This window comes from Chrysochloris asiatica, unplaced genomic scaffold (assembly GCF_000296735.1).
Source record: "Chrysochloris asiatica unplaced genomic scaffold, ChrAsi1.0 scaffold00186, whole genome shotgun sequence".
NCBI lineage: Eukaryota > Metazoa > Chordata > Mammalia > Afrosoricida > Chrysochloridae > Chrysochloris > Chrysochloris asiatica.
The window spans coordinates 3762028-3782518 of record NW_006408704.1 but is presented as its reverse complement, the minus strand read 5'-3'; the positions used below and the strand labels follow the sequence as shown (position 1 = coordinate 3782518).

At 48.8% G+C, this 20491-nt stretch overlaps 2 protein-coding genes across 3 annotated transcripts in view; one reads left to right on the top strand and one right to left on the bottom strand.

Annotated features, from left to right (window-relative positions):
• ATG7 (autophagy related 7) overlaps positions 1-8271 on the top strand; it is a 341931-nt gene extending 333660 nt beyond the window's left edge. Inside the window, exon 18 of the mRNA XM_006872202.1 lies at positions 8191-8271. Within this exon, the coding sequence (XP_006872264.1) occupies positions 8191-8271 (81 nt within the window). The remainder of the gene's footprint in view (positions 1-8190) is intronic.
• Positions 8272-10290: 2019 nt separating this feature from the next.
• VGLL4 (vestigial like 4 (Drosophila)) overlaps positions 10291-20491 on the bottom strand; it is a 171505-nt gene continuing 161304 nt past the window's right edge. For both annotated transcript variants that reach the window (XM_006872180.1, XM_006872179.1), the window contains exons 3-5: positions 16245-16467; positions 10868-10991; positions 10291-10562 (exon numbers count right to left, since the gene is read on the bottom strand). In XM_006872180.1, the coding sequence (XP_006872242.1) occupies positions 10291-10562; positions 10868-10991; positions 16245-16467 (619 nt within the window). The remainder of the gene's footprint in view (positions 10563-10867; positions 10992-16244; positions 16468-20491) is intronic.

The following is a 20491-nucleotide window of genomic DNA, read 5'->3' as shown; positions in this document are numbered from 1 at the left end:
TTCTCCAGTGTAGACATGCTAAAGCAAATGGAAGAAATGAGGAGGTACAAGAGCTGAACAGAAAATTTCAAAGGTCAGCTCGAGAAGACAAAGTCAAATATTACAATGAAATGTGCAAAGATCTGGAGTCAAAAAACCAAAAGGGAAGAACACACTCAGAATTTCTCAAGCTGGAGGAACTGAAGAAAAAAATTCAAGCTTCGACTTTTGTTATTAAAGGATTCTCTGGGCAAATCATTGAATGATGCACAAAGCATCAAAAGAGGATGGAAAGACTATACAAAAGTCACTGTACTAAAAGGAAATGTTGATGTTCAACCATTTCAAGAGGTAGCATATGATCAAGAGCTAATGATACTCAGGGAGGAAGTCCAAGGTGCATTGAAGAACACGGCACCAGGAATTGATGGAATAAAAATTGAAATCTTTCAAGAAAGTGAGGCGGCACAGGAGGTGCTCACTCATCTCTGCCAAGAAATTTGGAAGACAACTATCTGGCCAACAGATTGGAAGAGGTCCATATTTATGCCTGTTCCAAAGAGAGGTAGCCCAGCGGAATGCAGAAATTATCAGATGATATCTTTGATATCTCAAGCGAGTAAAGTTTTGCTAAAGGTAATACAGAAACGACTACAATCATACATTGACAGAGAACTTCCAGAGGTTCAAGCTGGATTCAGCAGAGGACATGGAACGAGGGTATCATTGCTGATGTCAGATGAATCTTGGCTGAAAGCAGAGTATACCAGAAAGATGTTTACCTATGCTTTATTTACTACGCAAAGGCTTTCGATTGTGTGGATCATGAAAAGTTATGGACAGCTGTTGTGAAGTATGAGTACTCCAGAACATTTAATTGTGCTTATGAGCATCTGTACCTGGACAAGAGAGAGTTGTTCGAACAGAACCTGGGAACACTGAATGATTTAAAATGAAGAAAGGTATGCAGCAGGGTTGTATTCTTTCACCATACTTATTCAACCTGTATGCTGAGAAAATAATCTAAGAAGCTGGGCTATATGAAGAAAAATGTGGCATCAGGATTGGAGGAAGACTCATTAACAACCTGAGAGATGCAGATGATACAACTTTGCCTGCTGAAAGCCAAGAAGACTTAAAATACTTACTGATGAAGATTAAAGAGCACAACCTTCAGTATGGATTACATCTCAATGTAAAGAAATCAAAGATCCTCACCACTGGACCAATAAAAAACATTATTATCAATGGAGAAAAGATTGAAGTTGTCAAGGACTTCATTCTTCTTGGATCAACTATCAACAGTCATGGAAGCAATAGTAAAAAAAACAAACAACGTATTGCATTAGGCAAATCTGCTGCACAAGACCTTTTTAAAGTGTTGAAGAGCAAAGATACCAGTTTAAGGACTAAGGTGCGCCTGACCCAAGCCATGGTATTTTCAATAACCTCATGTGCATGCGAAAGCTGGACAGTGAGTAAGACCATAGAAGAACTGATGCTTTTGAGTGATGGTGTTGGAGGAGAATACTGAAAGTGCCATGGGCTGCCAAAAGAACCAACCGATCTGTGTTGGAAGAAGTGCAGCCAGAGTGCTCCTTGGAGGCCAGGATGCCCAAATTTTGTCTCTTATACTTCAGACATATTGTCAGGAAGTGCCAGTTGCTGGAAAAGGACATCATGTTTGGTAAGATGGAAGGTCAGAGAAAAAGAGGAAGACCCCCAGCGAGATGGATTGGCCAAGTAGCAGCATCAGTGGGCTCAAGTGTGGCAACAATTGTGAGGTTGGCCCAGGATCGGGCAGTGTTTCATTCTGTTGTGCATAGGGTCGCTATGCGTGGGTACCGACTCGATGGCACCTAACAACAACAACAAGTGAAGTTTGGGATCCTGGTGTGGCACTATTGGATAAGCACTAAACTGCCAACCATAAGGAAACCCTATACATGCCCCTCCTCAGAACCCTTCCTTCCTAAAACAGGAACATCAGCACCACATCTGAAAAAAGTAACATTCATTTTATAATTGAATATGTCGCTATGAGTTAGAACCAGCTCAACAAGACTTGACAACAAGTGAAATTTAAGATATCTTACAGGGTTTTTTTGTTTTTTTTTTTAATCCTTAGAATAGATCCCACTTAGACTGAACAGTCAGAGGACTATGGCCAAGTGTCTTTCCCATCTTTTCCGTGTGTTTGTGTTATCGCTAAGGGAACACAGTGCTCAACTGCTAGGCTTCTAATTGAGAGCTTGGTGGTTCTAGCCATTCACTAGCCGCTCAGCACTCAGCGGGAGAAACATGTAGCTGCCAACTTCTGTGACATTTCAAACCAAAAACCCCAGCCCACTGCCATAGAACAAGTCCAATTCACGGGGCCTCGGAAATGAAATCTGTCCGGGAACAGCTGGTCGGTCGGAACTGCTGACCCTGTGTTTAGCAGCCCAATAGGCTCATAAGCCTAGGAAACACTCTGGGACATTTCTGCTCTATGCCTCTAGGGGCACTAGGAGTCAGAACTGACTGGTCAGCAAGGACTGGGTGGGGTTTGGGTTTGGTTTGGTTGTCATCGCTGTAGTGTACAATGAGATTCATTTACTTCTGTTTATGTGTAATTGTAAGATTTGGCTCTCGCCTTTTCATTTAAAATGCACAAGCCAGTGGTTTTTAGTGTAGTCAGTTTTCATAATCAGTCAAGGTAAGCACATTTTATTGCCTCCGATTTCACTGCACATTGTCACCCAACTGCCTCATCCCGGCAACCCTAAGCAACCATCAACCTACTCTGTCTCTGTGGATCTGCCTATCCTGAACATTTCATAGAAATGATACCAGGTGCCTGGTTTCAAAGTTCTTCACCTTTGGAGTGTATACTCAGGACTTCATTTCCCTTTATGGCTGATTCACACGCCATTAGATGAATAACCCCCATTTTGTTGATCCATTTGTTGTTGATGAACATGTGGGTTGTTTCCACCTCTTAGTGGAACATGAATAGTGCTGCTATGAACATTTGTGTGCCAGTTCTTGTGTAAAGAGATGTTTCCCTTTCTCTTGGGGATAGACCTAGGAGTAGAATTGCTGGATCACACAGTAAGCTCCGTTTCATTTAACCGTTTTCATGAGGAGTTGCACCATTTCATGTTTCCACTAGTAGTACCCGAGGATTCTGATTTCTCCACATCTCACAAATGCTTCTTCTGTTCTGATGTTTTGGTCCTAGCCATACTACCAGATAAGACGTGGTATGTCAGAGTGGTTGTGATGTGCATCTCTCTGGTGACGGATGACATTGAGCACCCTTTTCATTTGCTTATTGCCTGTATGTACGTGCTCTTTGGAGAAATGTCTTTCCAGATCCTCTGTCCTTTTTTAAGTGGGTTGGTTTCTTTTTATTATTGAGTTGTGTTCTTTATATGATCTGGATGAAAGTGCCTTATCAGATAATTCTCTTCTGTTTTGTTACCTTTTCAGCTTCTTGATAATGTTCTTTAAAGCATGAAAGTTGCCAATTTTGATGAAATCCTAAGTTTACCTATTCTCCCTTTGGCCCCTTGGGCTTTTGGCGATTCCCCCCAGAAAACCTAATTATGTAAATATCTCAAACATTTACTTAATTGCAAAGTTATAGGTATCCTCAGAGCAGTCTCATCTGCATCCCTGTATCATTTATTTTAAAATCCACCCTTTGCTCCTGATTTCATTTCCCCAGAGCTTTAGCATTAAAATGCGGTACTTAGACTTTCCATATGTACTTAGACTTTCTATTTCTGGACTCCTCTTGTTTCATAGGACCATCTGTCTATTATTATGAAAATGCAATCCCTCTTTTAATTATAGATTTTGTTGTTGTTGTGAAGTGCCATCCATTCTGACTGTAGAGGGTTTCCAGCTCTAGAATATCTTTAAACAAAAACAGTGCTCCTCATTGCTCTTCTTCTTGAGTGGTTTTCCCAGGTCTTATTTTGTCCATAAAAACTTTAGAACAAGCTTGTCTAGCTCCAAAAACGATACTTGTTGATTTTTTTAAAAAATTGAGACAGTATGAAACTTAAGTTGGAGAAAGTCTCCACTGTCTGAAGTGGAGCCATCCACACACAAGCAGGTATGGTCCTTAGTCCCATGAAGGTGGCTGCCCGTCTGTCGTTCAGCACCCTTGTTGTTGTTGTGAAGTGCCGCTGAGTCGGTTCTGACCCACAGTGACCCTTTATAGGGTTTCCGAGGAGCAGCTGGTGAGCTTGAACCGCCAACCTTGCAGTTTAAACGGCTTTGCAGTCTGGCGCATTAACCCACAGCGCCACACCAGGACACCTCAGCACCCTTAGGGGCTTGTTGGAAATATAGCTTTTGTACATTTCATGTTAAATTTAGTCCTTAGCTAATTTTTTTTTTCTTTCTGTTAGTGAGTTCTTCTCTGTAACTATGCCTTCTAGCTGGATGTCATTAACTGTAATTTTTGTTTATGTTTTGGCACTAAAAAAATAGTATTTTTAATGAATATCCTTACTGTGTGTCCACTGTAGCATTTATTCTATTGGAATTCTAAAGGTGTACTTTCATATCATCTACAAAAAGAGATTGTTTTCTTTCTTCAAGTATGAACATTATTTTTTTAAAAAGTCATGTATTTTTGTTTTATTAATCATAGTTTGTTTTAAAGCAGTTTTATGTACAGAAAGTATAGTAATACTCCTTTTCCCCTTGTTTACTGATATTATTAATATTTCATCTCATCTATTACTAATATTTCATCTCATCTATTACTAACATAAGGAGCTCTGGTAGTTTAGTGGTTACGAATCAAGCTGCGAACCACAAGGTCAGCAGTTCGAAACTAACAGCTGCTCCACGGAAGAAAGATGAGGCCTTCTGCTCCCGTAAAGATTTATAGCCTCGGAAACTCTGTTCAGGGTCGCTATGGGTTGGAACCGACTCAACGGCATTTAACAACAACAACAACATTACTAACATCTTGCAGTCTGTTGTAGTTTGTTACAACTGATAAACCAATATTGATACATTATTATTTGCTGAAGTCCATGGTTTTGGAATCATATAGTTCGTAGCCTTTTAGGACTGTCTTCATTCACGTAGAAAGTTCTTCCATGTGAGTATGAACATTTTTAAAGATGTGTATTATGTGTAGCCAAATTGCTTCTTTTTAAAAATATGGAACCAATTTATATCCCTCCTGGCAGCATTTCACCAGACCCTTGCCAGCACCAAGTATTAATACTTTTTAAAGTCTTTGCCAATTTCATATCCTCTTCACTGGCTGAGAGGGCGTTTCCTACCCGCCCTCTAGGGTCCATATTCTAGTACACTACTAGGTTCCTGATGGCACTTAACAACAACTAGGTTCCTGAAGGTTTATGGTGAAGACCCTGTTATCTGTGAGTCCAGGAGGCCTCTGGGAAATCACTGAGCCAGGGCAGTACCCACAGTTGGAAGTGGCTGACATTCTCCAGAACAGGGGTGCTGATGGCTGAGACACCTCTCCTTTCAGCTCATTTACTAACCAATAAAATGGGTCATGGCTCCCAGAGGTTCCTACTCCCCAGGAAGCCTCCCCACATCCTCCTTGTGAACAACCCCATTGGCACTGCCCAGCTGGGAGCCCCTGGAAGTCTAAGAAGCCAGCCTACAGGTTCAGGCCCATTCTCCTCCCTCCTGACCTGGTAGGCACTCCAGCCATGGCCCCTCCACCTGCCCACAGGCCTTTCCCACCTCTGTCCCCTCCTCTGTGCAGGTCATGGTGTGGTGGAAATGGGGGTCCTAGTGCTGACTCTACACAGTGCATTAGCACTGGGAAAGGGGCCCCATAAATGTATGGAAATTGAGTGGGGTGTGTGTGTGTGTGAATTCCACTACGACCCAACTAACTGAGTTGGGCCATCAGACCCAGACCATCTGGTCCAAACAGAAAAACAAATCTGCTGTTGTCCCGTCCGTCAACTCTGCCTCCCAGTGACCTTGTCCCCGAGTAGAACCTCAGGTTCCACAGGGTCTTCTTGGCTGCAATCAACGGAAGCACACCGTCAGGTCTGTCTCCCGTGAGACACACTGGGTAGGTTCAGTCCACCAACCTCTGGCCTAGTAGCCAATTGCAGATTACATATGCAGGCTGTCGTCCCCCTGAACCTGACAGCAGGCCCTGCTGTCTCAGAACAGGTTCCCTCACTCCCTTCACCACCCCTGGGGGAGCATCTGGATATGTGTTTGGGATCCTATCCTAATCTCTTAGATGCAGATCTGTGGATATGGGGGAGAGTGTGAGGGACACCATCTCCTTTAGGCCCAGGCAGCTGGGTCCCCAGGAGACAAAATCTCCTTCTATCTGTATTTATTTTCCTCGTCCTTGAGTTTGAAAGCCAAGCCGGTGTTGATATTTACCTTGGCTGGGCCACCCCACCTCCCTGCCAGTCTCGTGTAAACACGCTGTTCTTTCCCTCCACGCTGCTAGCGTCTTAGGTGGCCTTTTGCAACCAATTCTAGGAATTTTGAAAATCTGAAGTCCTATGTTCAGGGACTGGCTCTCTAGAGAGCTGAGAGTGCAAAGCATCGTGGGACCAGCCCATCAGGCAGATTCCATGGTGATAAAGGTGGTGGGCAGAGCCTGAGGGAGGTGTTGAGGGGGAAGGGGCTCAGACAGAGGAAGGGACAGACTGTCCCACTGACCCTGCCTGGGCACTATGGTGGGTAGGGAGAGGCTTACTTTGGGGAACCTCAGGAATGGCGTCTTTAGTTGGTTGGCAACATGAGTGATGGTGGACAGCTTCCGGGAGGTCACAAGTGTCCTGTTGTGGGATGTGTGTAGGGCAGCAGGCTGAGGTTCCACTCAGCATCCTGTGTGAGATGAATGACTCAGAGTACGAGCGAGGAAAATGTTCAAACCCTGCTCCGGTGACTTAAACTTGCTGCAGTTTGGTTTCACTTTACCAGAATGGGGGGCGCCTGTCCATCACCAGGCAGTATTCAGGCAGGTGAGGCCAATGTGAAGGCCTAGGTGGCTCACCCCACAAGGGAGTCTCTTCTGATCATCAGTGGTGACAGGCACCAGAACCACTCTGACCGTGTCCCTTTCTCTATGCAGATCTGGGACATGAGTGACGATGAGACCGTCTGATGGCCGCTGTGTCTCCTGACTCCGTCCGCTCTGGCCCTCCAGCCTTGCCTCCTCCCCACCTCTAATGTCCCCCACCCACTCGAGCTAAATAACAACCTCAGCGGTAGCACTGCCGCACCCCAAGAATCGCCTTCTCCCACAAGCGCCATTTTTCTTGGTTGTGGCAAGCTTCCTGGGGCCTTGTGGCTGTGGCCACATGGGGTGGATGTGGAGGGGCCAGCAGAAAGCATCTCCTTCCAGGGCACTGGGGAGACTGGGCTGGTGAGCTCTCCCTATCAGTTTGGCCCTGGGGGAGAGGCAGACAGCCAAGCTTCACACAAAGGGTCCTCGCTCTTCTCCCAAAGCCCACATCTCCATCTACCTGGCCCCTCCCAGTCCCCTCTGCTCTCCTGGGGTGGGGGGAGGGCAGTTTCTAATCTGGAGGAGCCGGGGAGCAGTTGTCTGGGCAGCTCCTGACAGCGGGCCCCAGATGTGGCCCAGAGGGCCTCCTCACCCAGAGTCCTCCACAGTGGTGACTTGGAGGGTCTGCACTTGTTCTGTGACAGGGTGTGGGCGGGTCTTTCAGGGACTTCTCCCATTTGCCCTGGGTTGCACTCAGTGGGAATGCGGCCTCCCAGCCCCTGGGCCAGCACAGGCCTCCAGGGCCCTGTCCACCATCTGTCTGCTACTCAGGGCTTCACTGTTGTTTCAGACCAGGAGCCAAAGTCAAAAATAGTAGGATTTCTGCCAGTTAGATTAAAAAAAAGATGCTTCCCTTAAAACAGGAAGTCAAAGTAAACGATAGTTTTCCAGTTATGAGAGCTTTGATAGGGCACCACCATGGTGCTTAGCCGCCCCACCCCCACCGCAGGGATTGAAGACTGCACACCGGACTGTGGTTTAAGAGCACTTTATTATTATTGTTCTTAAGGCTACTTTTAAGTACAAAAAAAAGATGGCCTGCCAAACCTTTTTTTTTAAATTCTTCTTCCAGGAAAAACAGGCCACAGAGAATGTATATTACAGATTTACAAACGCAGCGGGACCGGCCGGACGCTTGGCAGATCGTGGCCTCTGCGGCCGGCTGCCACGTTTGCTCTCGGCAGGCAGCGGATTACCTGCTCCCCTCCAGGGCCCTGCCTATCCCAGCTAGGTCAGCACCCAGCCGCAGTGCCCCCGCCGAGTGAGCGTCTGTGGGGGCCGAGACGGCCGGCCGCTCAGAGCCCGTGGGCAGCGGTGATATTTCTGTAGCATTAACAAACTAGTGGCTAAGAATGCAGACGCAGTGTCCTCATAGAATAACTGTGCTCCTGCACTTTACAAATCTACGACAAAAAAAGATCAACTTTTTTTTTTCCAAACCAACCAAAAAAAAAAAAAAAAAGAATGATTACAATAGGAAAGGGAAAAATTAAATAGCTACATATCATTAACAAATTAATTGTTCTTCAAAAAATACCTACAAATTTCTCTGTACATTCTTTACGCACAGCGTAATGATGGTCTTAAAGTTACCTATATAAAAAAAGTGTTCTCAACAATTTCTCCTACAGAAAATAGGGGCCTGGATGCCAAAGCTTGGAAGCCCAGTAAATAGGGAGTGAAATGTATACGGGGCTTTGTAACAAAGACCTGCAGCCGCCCTCAACTGCACCCCAGGTCGCTCCTCTGGTCCTTCCATGTGGGGCTGATCTTCAAATGGTGTTCCCTCAGGAGCTGAAAACCAGGCTCGCGGGCGCTATGTCTACCCAGCACCACAGGTGGCCCACGCGTGGTGCTGGTCAGGTGACATATGTCAAGTCCTAGAGAGGCAGGGGGACAGGTGCTCACTGAACAGAAAGACAAGGAGCTGGGACATCCACAGCTGTGTCTGTCAGGTTTTCTTCTTCACCTAACTTGTAGTTAGTAGCTATTAACATAGCAAATGATAATAAATGCAGGAATAACTGTAAATCAGAGGAATGTATACTGCCTTGGCCCCAGCTAACAAGGAAGCGTACAAAATACCATATCACAGATTGTCAGCAATCTGCGGGTCAGCCAACAGTGTGGAGAGGGAGCGGTTTTTGCCTAGAGGAAGCTGGAAGACCTAAACTCCACCCCACCGCGAGATGCGTAACAAGCAAGACAGGGACGCACAAAGAAATGACCACGTCAGCCTGCAGCCAATCCTCCGGCATTCTCCATGGCAGCTGAGCAGTGGGACGGGCTCCCCTCCACGCCTGCCGCGGCCGGCTGTACCAGCGTTAGTGAGTGGAGTGTGTCCTAGAGTACCACCGTACCAGCAGTAAGGACACCCAGGACTGTAACTGACAACAATGAACTCCGTGTGGGAAGAAGCAGTTAAAGATTACAGCCTTTTTGCTTTGTTTACTGTTTATGCATTAATAGAAACCAGCTATTTTTCTCCATTAAAACATGCAATCTCTGTTTAAAGCACTCTGGGATCCTACCACCTCAGCGCTAGTCTAACTGCAGTGTATTCAGGTAAGGTAAAATGCCCGTGAGTGGGAGAGTCTGCGGTCCAGTTGCAAGCACCTGAAATCTAGAGAGAAAGACCTGAAACCTGTATGAGACTTCCCCTTCCAAAGCTGTTCTGTCTAAATTAAAAAACAAACAAAAAAACCCCACAAATGGTCAGAAATGTCATCCTTGAACCCTTTGTTTTCAGCAGTTTCCCCTCCGAGTAAGTACTAGCATCTCACTTAAAGCTGCCAGGCAGGCAACTTTAACCCTCCTCCAATAGTGCAAATCAGACACGACGGCTCTCTTCAAGTATACACGCACGCACGCACGCACGCACGCACACAGGCTGCACAGAAAACGTGATTGAAGCTACAGCAACAAAGCACCCCGGTCTTGAGAAGCAAATCAGCAAGCACAGAGCACTGGGTGGCCAGCGGGCGCCATGGCTGGGACTGGGAAGTGTGTGTGGAGTTGGAAGACCTGCATCAGAGGTTTCTTTGGTAACTGAGGCAGGAAGGAAGATGTTCCACACGCCGTTCCTGCTGTCGTGTGTGAGGGCACCTTGTACAAAGACCAAGCAAGTACAAAAACAGAACAGAACAAAAACCCCAACATGGTTTTTTTGCGACTAAACCATCCCTTCCCTGCCCCCCTCCCCCCTCCCCCCATGACAATTTCTGGTGTTTGAAGCACTGACTGTTCAAAGCTCAGGCACACCACCACACAGACCCTGTTCCTGTTCATGACACCACGGAGGGGGAGTGGCTGTGGTTGACCATGTGGGCGGAGGGGCTGGAGGGCTGGCCCCTCCTCGAAGCTGACTCTGGGCTGCTTGAGGCACCATCCTTGGCTGCTTTGATCTGAAGCCACGTGTCACCAAGGGCTTTGGCAAAGTGGTCATCCACGGAGCCCGTGATGGACACCGAGTTGGGTGCCGGCTCAGGTTCCTTGTAGTTCTTGCCCAGGCTCCGGCGGAAATGTTCCTCCACCACAGGGTCACAGGTGGTGGTCGCTGGAGAGAGCAAGAGAAAGGGTCTCAGCAGGGCCAATGCCATCGGAAGGTCCCCTGTGGGCCCACCACCTTAGCAGTGAGGCGGAGTGCTAAGTGGGGAGGACGTGGGCTGCCTCAGTTCCACTTCAGAGGCCCCATTGACATCCTACTGCAGAGCTGAGGGAAGGACTCTGGGAGACTGTAGCCTGAACTCCATGAACCTGAGACCCGTGTCCTGGTGGACACACACTGCCCAGAACAGCAAGGTTCTATACCCCAGATTACCACAGCCACCCCTGCTTCCCACCACCTGTGAGGGTACTTACTGCTGGGGGGTCTCCGGTAGCTGGCAGGCAAGGAGGCCACGCAGCCGCTGTGCGCGATAGGGCAGTGGGAGAGGTTGCAGTTGCGGTTGCTGGCGGATGCGCACGTGATCACAGAGGGCCGGTTCTGGAAGAGACAGGGAGCAGGGCCGGTGTGAGATGCTGGGCTGAGTGACTCCAAGTGAAGCTGTTCCTGGACTCAGACTCCAAGATGAGGCGAGTTGCTGAACAACCAACCAAATCCTGTGTGCGGAGACTCACCCTGATGTCCAGCCCACTCACATCTACCCTTCCTCTGGCACAGTCTTCTGACTCCAAGGACAAGCTCCAAAGGCCAGACTGTCCAGAGTCAGTTACTGGCTCTCAAACGAGAAACAAGGCAAACAACTGGGAGTTTGGAACCAAACTGTATAACTGCGGCAGCGGACCACAGAAAGGACCACGAGACTCTAGTTAGGGTCCCTGCAGCCAGCTGTCCCCAGTCCTCCCAGTTAGTCTGGCAGCATCCTTCCAACAGATGCTCTTTTTGTGTTGGCAAAACCAGCCCAAGTCGGTTTGCAAATCATGATCGAGACAGAGAAGTACGAAATACCTAAGTATACAAGAGGACTTAAAAGTTCACGGAAAAAGTCCGTTATCTTTTAATCCCATTTTTCCACAAACTTTTTGAAACCCCTTGTGTAAATCTAATAACCCTCTGCCCACTGGTCCCAGTGCTCTTTCATTTCTCCATAGCACCCACACTTGTCTGTCCTGTAGGGGAGGTGAGGCTGGTCCTCAGCACTCTCCTTGGAAGAACAAGTCGTGTTCTCCAAAGATATAAAGGCAACACGCCAACCTTTCCCACGAGGGAAACAGCAAGGAGGACAGACACCTGTTCTGGTCCCACAAGGATCATGATAGGCTGGCTGGGAGTAGGGGTCAAACAGATGACCTGCAATGAAACACAGGAGCTGCACTTGCATCCAACAAGAAATAGCACTCATCCAAGATGGCACACAGCATTAAGAAGTGTCATCATCCCTTAACGCGTACGTAAACAATGGGACCAGATCCTTATGATCCACAGGATTTTTAGTGGCTGGTTTTGGAGGATCACCAGGCCTTTCTTCCTAGTCCCTCAGTTTGGAAGCTCCACTGAAAACCATCCAGCAATAGGCAAACGAACCTACAGCCGCATGAGGGGCACTGGCCAGGTCGCCGGCAAGGACGCTGAAAGTTCTACCACTGAGCCAACACTAGCGTGAAAGACCTTGATGGTGTGCTCAAAAACATCTGAGGACTAGAGGAACTGGAGACAACGGTCCTCAGTCACCCTTCAGGTCTGGAAAGGAACTCTCTCCCTTGTGGCCGATTTTCAGCCAGGCAGTAGATAGGCATATAGGGGAGGACAAGACTAGCAAGGTATGCACACAATGCAATAGTCAATCACTCAAAATCAAAAGGGCAACATTTTCTTAAGGACATAGTTGAGAAGGGCTAGAAGGTAGTAGAAAATAAACAGGAAGCACAGGGAAGCAGCAGGATGACTGTTGTTGCAGGGAAGATATTGTAATCACTGAGATGAAACAAAGTGATTTGTTGAAGGTAAAGCTGATGATCTTGTCTGTGAACCCTCACTCAATTCACACTAAAAGTTAAACAACTAAGGAAAGCATGTGGGTGTGGGGTCAGGTGACCTGAGTAGAGGGCCCACACTGAGTAGAGGGTAGGCTCCCACTGTGTAGACTTGTTACAGCTCCTTACGAGGGTTGACGGAATACTGGGGAGCGGAGTCTGTCCCACCCACACAGTGGGGCTGAGGCAGTCGTGTTCCTAAAGGGACATGCTGAGCCTACTCGGTCAAGAGACTCAAGTTGCACACACCTTGGTGCTGCGGAGCCTCGGAGGCTGGGACCCGGCGCAGCAGGAGCCAAGGAAGGAAGGACAGTCCTGCCCTCTGCCCAGCGTGCCAAGCAGGCCGCCCTTCCTTCCGGAGCCTGCTGCGCCCAAGACCTGGCCCTGGTTTGTCCAAGCAAACTCCCTTCCTTTTGTGCTTGAGCACACTCCCATTGACTTCTGTTCCTTACAGTCCTGATGATGGAGAAATGCCCAATTCCACAGCCTGGGCTGAAGCAGCAATCTGTCAGTGCTGCCGGAGGGGACAAGGCCACCTCAGGAGAGGGGGCACCTGCATCACCCGGGACACCAGGCCATCTAGGATGGAAGGAGTGCTCTCACATAGGCTGCGGTTGAGAACTCTGGGGAACCCTCTCTCCTGCCACCCAGCCTGGGAGGGAAGATGCTCAAAACCCTTTCATCTTCTTAGCTGGGGCTCCCACAGTTGTCGTACCCCCCGCCTTCCCCACCACCACCTCACTCTCCCAGATATGTTCACCACCCCACCGGGCCTTTACAGGTAGAAAAGTGGAAGGTCCTGGGGTGATGTCGTGCAAATGGAGCAGGACCAGGCATAACCTCCTGCCTTGCCCACCCCTTTGGGGGCTCCACTCAGGCTGCCCTGGGTTAGATGGGCAATGCACACATACTTGAGACACACACCCTGGGTTTTCACACTGAATCTTGACTGTCTCCACACGGTCGCTGCTGTTCTCCAATTAGGACATCGTATACCCTCACAGCTGCCTTCACAAAAATATGGGGTGTGGAGGCACTTTCTGCAGCTCCCAGACATATTGCTGTGAAAATGCCTGTTACATGTAAAGAATGGCAAGTGCCGTGCGGCTGGAGCAGGGCAGCACAGACGGCCCATGCAGAACTCAGGGAACGCCTGTGCGCTGGAGTCTGTGGGGCCCCATTTAGAGCCACTTTCTGCTGACCACCATGACTATACAGCAGTGCTCAGAGATCTCTCATAAAACCCACCTGACCATGTCCCTCCCTGCTTAAAAACCACTAAGGGCCTCCTCTGCATGCAAAACAATTCCCCACAGAAGTCCAAACCAACCAGTTGTAGTTGGCAGCCCCGTGTGTGTCAAAGAGTAAAACTCCAAGTTTTCAGTGGCTGATCTTTCAGCAGTAGATCACCAGGTCTGTCTCGTGAGGCACCTCTGGGTGAGTTGAACTTTTGATCAGTAGCTGAGTGATTTGTACCACTACAAAGTAGGGTCCCAATTCCTTAGCTTAATGCACACTTGAGCACGGAACAGTGAGCATTTTATATTCCACTCAGCTGCTAGCATGAAACCCGTGTTGGGAGACTGACTAAATTGATACGGGAGCAGAAAGCCTCATCTCCATCCCCATGAGCGGCTGGTGGATTCAAACTGCTGACTTTGTGGTTAGCAGCCCAACGTGTCCCACTACATCACCAACACTGCTTTATAGAAGATGGAGTTGCCAGTCTCACCCCCGCACAGGATGAGGGTTTGTATGCTTACCAAGTGCCCCTCACCCAGTCCTGGTGCCATATCCCAGCCCTGAGGCCCTGTGTGTTGAGGGGTGGGTCAGTGACCACAAGGCTAAATCCTTATTCCTAGTGATAAAGGCCCCCAGCGCTTGGTCAGAATGTGTTTGCACATTCCAGGCCTTGCCTCGCCCATTCATGTGACAATATGCCTGTGTTATTAAGCGCTGTCAAGTCGATTCTGACCCATAGCAACCCTGTATAGGGTTTCCAAGGAGCAGCTGGTGAGCTTGAACCATCGACCTTGCAGTTCAAACGACTTTGCAGTCTTGACACATGAGCCCACAGCACCACACAAATATGCCTGTGGCACATCACAAAACAGGCCAACTGGCACCAAACCTTGGCTTAGTCTTCTCCATATCCCCTGAGCCTGTGGGCCCCTCGTGGACTAGAAGTGACCTCAGTCACACACAACCTGCCCGCTGGCCCTCACCTGGCCATGCTGTCTATTACAGAGACTTGAACATGGAGCCTTGGCTGTCTTCTCTCCTGCCTCCCTTCCAGACAACAACCAAACTCTGAGAACAAAGACCCCAACCTGCCCCGCCCCATCCGTGTCTAGTGACCCCTGGCACGGGACTGCAGGGGACTTGTTTGTGGTGAAACAGACAGTGACAGGTGCCTGTTCTGAGGTGGGATGTGAACCCGGGGCCAGAGCAGAGCAACTGGGGGGGCCAGAGCGGAGCAACTGGTTGGTAGCTTCTGGCTACCAACACGCCCCCGCCCCCAACATTTACCGACAATCTCCCAGGGCCATATTGGCTTCCTCTGTTCACAGGGCCAGTCTTAGCCCTCTTGTGACCCATGGGACATGCATCACCCACCACCACTTTCAGCCTCTTGGGTTACCTGGGAAGCAGCTGCTAACCTAGTTGTAGTGCATACTGCTACCACCAGGCAGGGACCTGTAAAACTGTGTGAATCTGAAGACTTGGGCCTTCCCCTACACATTCTACCACCAGAGTCTACTTGGGGCCTACATATCCCACACAATTGTGTCAAGATCCTATTACCTCAAAAAAACATTGTTTTATTTACTCCCAGATTTCAGCAAGCCTTCCATTACTGACAACACATGGAATCAAGAAAAACTTCAAAGCAGAGAAGAATCTGGTCATGAAAAGGTCAAGCAGACATTTACTGAGGGCCAGGCAAGTTGGTGGGGCAGTGGTAAAATTTTCACTGATACTAGGTCGGAGGTTCAAATCCCAAAGCCGCTCCTCAGAAACCCCCTAAAGGGTCACACAACAGTACGTGAGAGTCCTGGGTTGATTCCTAGGCAATGCACCTCACTCATCTCAGTGGAGGCTTGTGTGCCGCTATGATGGGAAAGGTCTCAGCAGAACTTCCAGACTGAAACGGAAGAAAGGTCTGGAGGTCTACTTCAAAACCAGCCAGTAGAAACACCATAGATTAGGACAGGCTGATCTGAAGTGGATCATGGGGTAACCGGGGCAGGCACGCTGTCACCCCACCATGTATGGGATCGCTGTGAGCCTGGGATCAGCCCAATGGCCCTTGTAGTAGTGGACAAAGCCCCAGAGCTCAGAGAGGGCAGTGTATTCCCCAGGAACCCAGTTTTTATTAAGCTCTCAGTGAATGTCCTTATTTTCCTTCATAGAAAAAAATCTGTGTCTGCCAATCACAGATCTATGAGCAGCAAAAGCTAATGTAACAGACTCAGCACTCCAACACAGAGCAAGGAGCCCGACACTTGTCAGTAGATACAGAATTCCCACTGTGATGATGTTAATTTAATTAAATTACAGAGCCACTGGACACTATTGCAAGACCACCTGAGGGCCCAAGACTTCCATGTTGCAAAGAAAGAATACGTCCAAAGACATGAAATAATCCTGTCTGAGGTCACTTCCTAAGGCAGACTAGGGAGGCAGGAAAACGTGGGGTGCACTCAGACCTGAGCACAACTCACCACCGGCCCTCACCGAATCACAACAGGCAAAGATGTACCTGCTGCCGCTCAGCCGAGACCAGTGTGGGTGAGACTCCGACCGCCCTGCTGACATCCATGCTGTTCTTGGTCAGGGCGAGAGGCTGCTCCAGGGTGAGGCTGGGGATGGACGTGTACAGGTGACCACCATGCAGACTCACGGCGGGGGCCACCGCACGCTCAATGGGGCTGCGGCTTCGTTCCCGATGGTCTTTCCGACAGTCACCATTGGGTGTCTTGTTCCTGAAAAAGAGGAATGAACATTCAGCGGGGAATGAACAGCTTCTGAACAAACTGAGGAGCTAGTGTCCCCGACGGTGCAAACGGTTAATGTGCTTGGCTGCAAACCAGAGAGTTGGCAGTTTGAGTCTACCCAGAGAAGAAAAGCCTGGTGCCCTACTTCTGAGAAAGCAGCCCCGAAACCCCTACAGAGCACACAGACGGGGTTCACCGTGAGTTGAAATCATCCTGGTTTTCTACATGAGGAGCAAGGATGGAAATTGGATCAATCTGACTCCAGATCCCAAAGACTTCTGCAGGGCCGGGGTGAATGCAGACCAAGAACTCTCCTCTGGACCTGGTTTTCCACCAGGCCAGATGGGCTTGTCGAAGATATTTCATTTAAAGAAGGTGATGACGGTGCTCTAAGACCCCCAGACATTCATTCATGCAGTCTTCTCAAATGCCATCATCACCCCGTTTTCCAGAACAGAAGACCAAGACATGGAGAAGCTAAGGAACCAGCCAGAGAGGCCCCTGTCCAATCTCCAGAGCATCGAGCACCTGGATGAGCGTGCTGGGAGCCAACAACGCTACATAGAGAAGCTCACCCACTAGCCTCGGGAAGGCCTGCCACTGCTGTGTTGGTACATGGTGGCTGCCAAGCCAAGTAGAGTAGTACAACACCGTCCGAGCCGCCCTCAGAGCAGGGTCATCACCGATAATGAGGTAAAGCAGGCTGGGCTTTAAAGCATTAACCTGAGAAGACACAGTCTGTAAAAGACAGGGGTCCGTCAGCCCCAGTCCCCTTCCATCCCTACTAGTTCCAGAGGCTACACCCAGCACCTCACACCTACAGTGTTCTCTGTTGCCAGTTTAAAATGGACTAGTGAGCTCATATTTCCATTTTTAAAAAATGGGGTAAATAATAAGTTCATGACTTTTCTTGATGAAATGCAAAGGACTCTAAGGGCCTGTATACACCTAGTTGCCCACTGGTCTCAAAGCTGGATGGTCAATTGTACTGGAAGACATGCTGGCGTGTACCCTTGCACACGGGGAAGGAAAGGCAGTGAGTGTCCCTGTGATTGGACAGCACAGTATGAAGTCGCACAAGTCAGCAACGCCCCCGCCGCCCGCCCACTTCCCTGCAGGTTCACATGCAGTTGCAAGAACCCATACAGAAGAATCCGGTGCACCCTTTAGTCGACTTCCCCCTGCTGATGACATCCTACAAATCACAATCAGGAGAGGATACTTCACAACCCACCACACTGTGCAGATTCTGTGTTCATTTCTGAGCAACCTGCTTATAAAAGCAGAACTGTGCACGTCAAACCCTCAATTCCAATCTTTCAGTAGGCCGGAGCAATCCTGCCCAACACTCCCCCAAAGTCCAAGCTGGTCTACTCTACTCTGTGTCACTGTAGAACTGAACTCCAGCGTTTTCAAAGGCCTCCCTTTCAAGATACCTCCAGATAGACTTGAACCTTCACCTGTGTTCAGCCGTCCGTGTTCAGCATTTCAGCACCTCTGCCACCACTGATGTGTTATCTGTGCACCCTCACCACCATGACCTTCCGTACAGGCACAGCCTCCTCCCACCTCAGTCCCGCAGCACCTGACAGGACAGCCGGGCTCCATGCACCGTGAAGGACACATGTCCCAAATGATAACCCACGGGGCTCCACAGAGCCCAGACTCCAGCCTTGGTTTCCGTCCCTACAGGAGGTTAAAACAGTAATCACCCCAGAGGGCTCTGAATGGAGCATCAACAGCAAACAAATAGAACCATCAGCGAATGTCAGCAGAACCCGAACCGGCTGAACTCAGTTTATGGATCACAGAGAATGAACTGCAGGGGCTGACTATACACAATGACTCAAAAGTAATGAGAGAATAAAACACATCAAGACGATCCTGCGAGAAAATGTGTTCCAAATACAAAACGTTCATTCCAAACAACTCCAGTCTCTCTCCCAGCACCACATGGCACATATCACCATCGCTCAACACAGCAAGACTCATGTGCAAGTAAGAACCCCGGTGCTCAGTGTAGAATAGAGGCTGCTCCACCAGACATTCACCCTAAAGACACCGTTTGTCAACGTGCACACTCACTCTGTCTCAGCACTGTGCCGCCTCCCCCTTCCTGCTCACCACAAGCATGAGGTTTCCAGGGACCACTTAACAAACTCTGCAAAACTGGATGCATGAGTGTAATCACCAGAACTGCTCTTAGTCAGGTTAGAGTCCAGTTCATTGAGCCTCTATGTTCTGACAGTTCCAGCACGTGAGGTGCAGTTGCTGCCCTCTCGGGCTAACAGCAGAGACAGAGCCAGGGGCTCACAAGGAGCTGATCTTGTAGGCAGTGTGATGGTTGTTGTTGGCTGCTCTCCAGTGGGCTCCAAGTCATGCCCAGTCCACGTGCACATGGGCATGAAACACACCATCTTCACAATAGTATGCTTAAGCCATTGTCGCAACCATCGAAGCACCTTCCAACCTTGTACAGAATAATACCATAGGGTCTGTGTTCGTGAACTTTTGGCTGTAGATTGCCGGACCTTTCTTCCTAGTCTTAGTCTAAGACATGGGTAACCCTGCCAGTAATTGAAATACCAGGAGAGCGGCTTTCAGTATCACCACAGCACGGTGGTCAAAGGGGTGAGGAGATATGAGCCAAGGGTGGAGATAGCCGAGAATGAAGAATCTTCCTGGTGGGTGAGAAGGCTAAGACTTGCCACGCCCAACAGGGACAGCAGTGCTGATCCCTCCACCTGACACCCAAGAGGCCTTCCCTTCATATCGCCAGACCTCAGCCACAGCGCTTGTTCTCCTGGGGAAGATGCAGCTTCAACCACTATACCGAGGACAGTGAAGCCCAAAGCTTCCCCAGCTTCCCCCAAACTAGCCGCCAGGCCCCTGAAGACCTACTCCGGGCACCAGGGAAAGGTGGCTTTGGGATAAGCTGGCTGGGTGGTGCAAGTTCACCTATAGGTGCCTCAGAATCCATCGATGAGAAATCAGCCACTGAAAAGCCCATGGCACATACTTCCGCCCTGGTACAACTCCCCTGCCCCTCGTGAATCACAGTTAACTTACAGCAACTCAGGTTTATTAATTTTTTTTTTAACTCAGAAAAACTGTAAACTGCGAGTTTATTGCAATGGCATTACGGGATCAAACCAAGACACCTAAAAAATACAACAAGAAAGGCTTGAAGAACTCGTGGGTTAATTTTAGCAAAATTATACATTACTCACATTTCCAGCTCATTTTCCTGGTTCCCAGAGCTTAAAGATAGACATTGTTTTCCCAGTTTCTCCGCAGTGAATCACAGCTGAGGTCCCGTCACTCATCATGTGCTTTCGGGGGCAGCAGACCTAACCACATACATCCTGCCTGCCCAGTAAAAGTCCACTCCACCCTCACTCTGTGGCACCCTCGTCCTGCAGGGGCCCCGTCAGCTGTGTGGGAGGGAAGAGGACAGGCCTTCCAGGGCTCTCCTCCACGACAAAGCTTCCTTAGGACTGACACGTATGTCCCAACCACAGCCTCTCTGAGTTGAGAACCAGCAGCACCACACACACACACACACACAAAACACACACAGCAAAACGGCAGCAATCAAATGCTCCAGTCAAGAGACAGAGCAGAACAGGTAAGAAAACAGGATCCTTCAATATGCTGTCTACAAAAGGTATTATCAAAAAGATGGAGACAGCCTAAATGCCTATCAACAGAAGAATGGTTAAGCAAACTATGGTACATGCACACAAGGGGATACTCTACTAGGCTGAAGAATAACGGTGAGTCTGTGAAAACACCTCACAACATGGGTGAACCTGGAGGACATTATGCTGAGTGAAATTAGTCCATCACAAACATTGTTATGAGACCACTGCTTTACAAAGTTAAGAAAAAGTTTTCTTCATAAAGTAAACATTCTATGATGGTTGCGGGGAAGGAATTATTCCCAGGCTAGAGGGTAGACTGCAGTCCCAGTGTAGCCGTACAGGATCAGCACTGTACTGTTAACCACCAA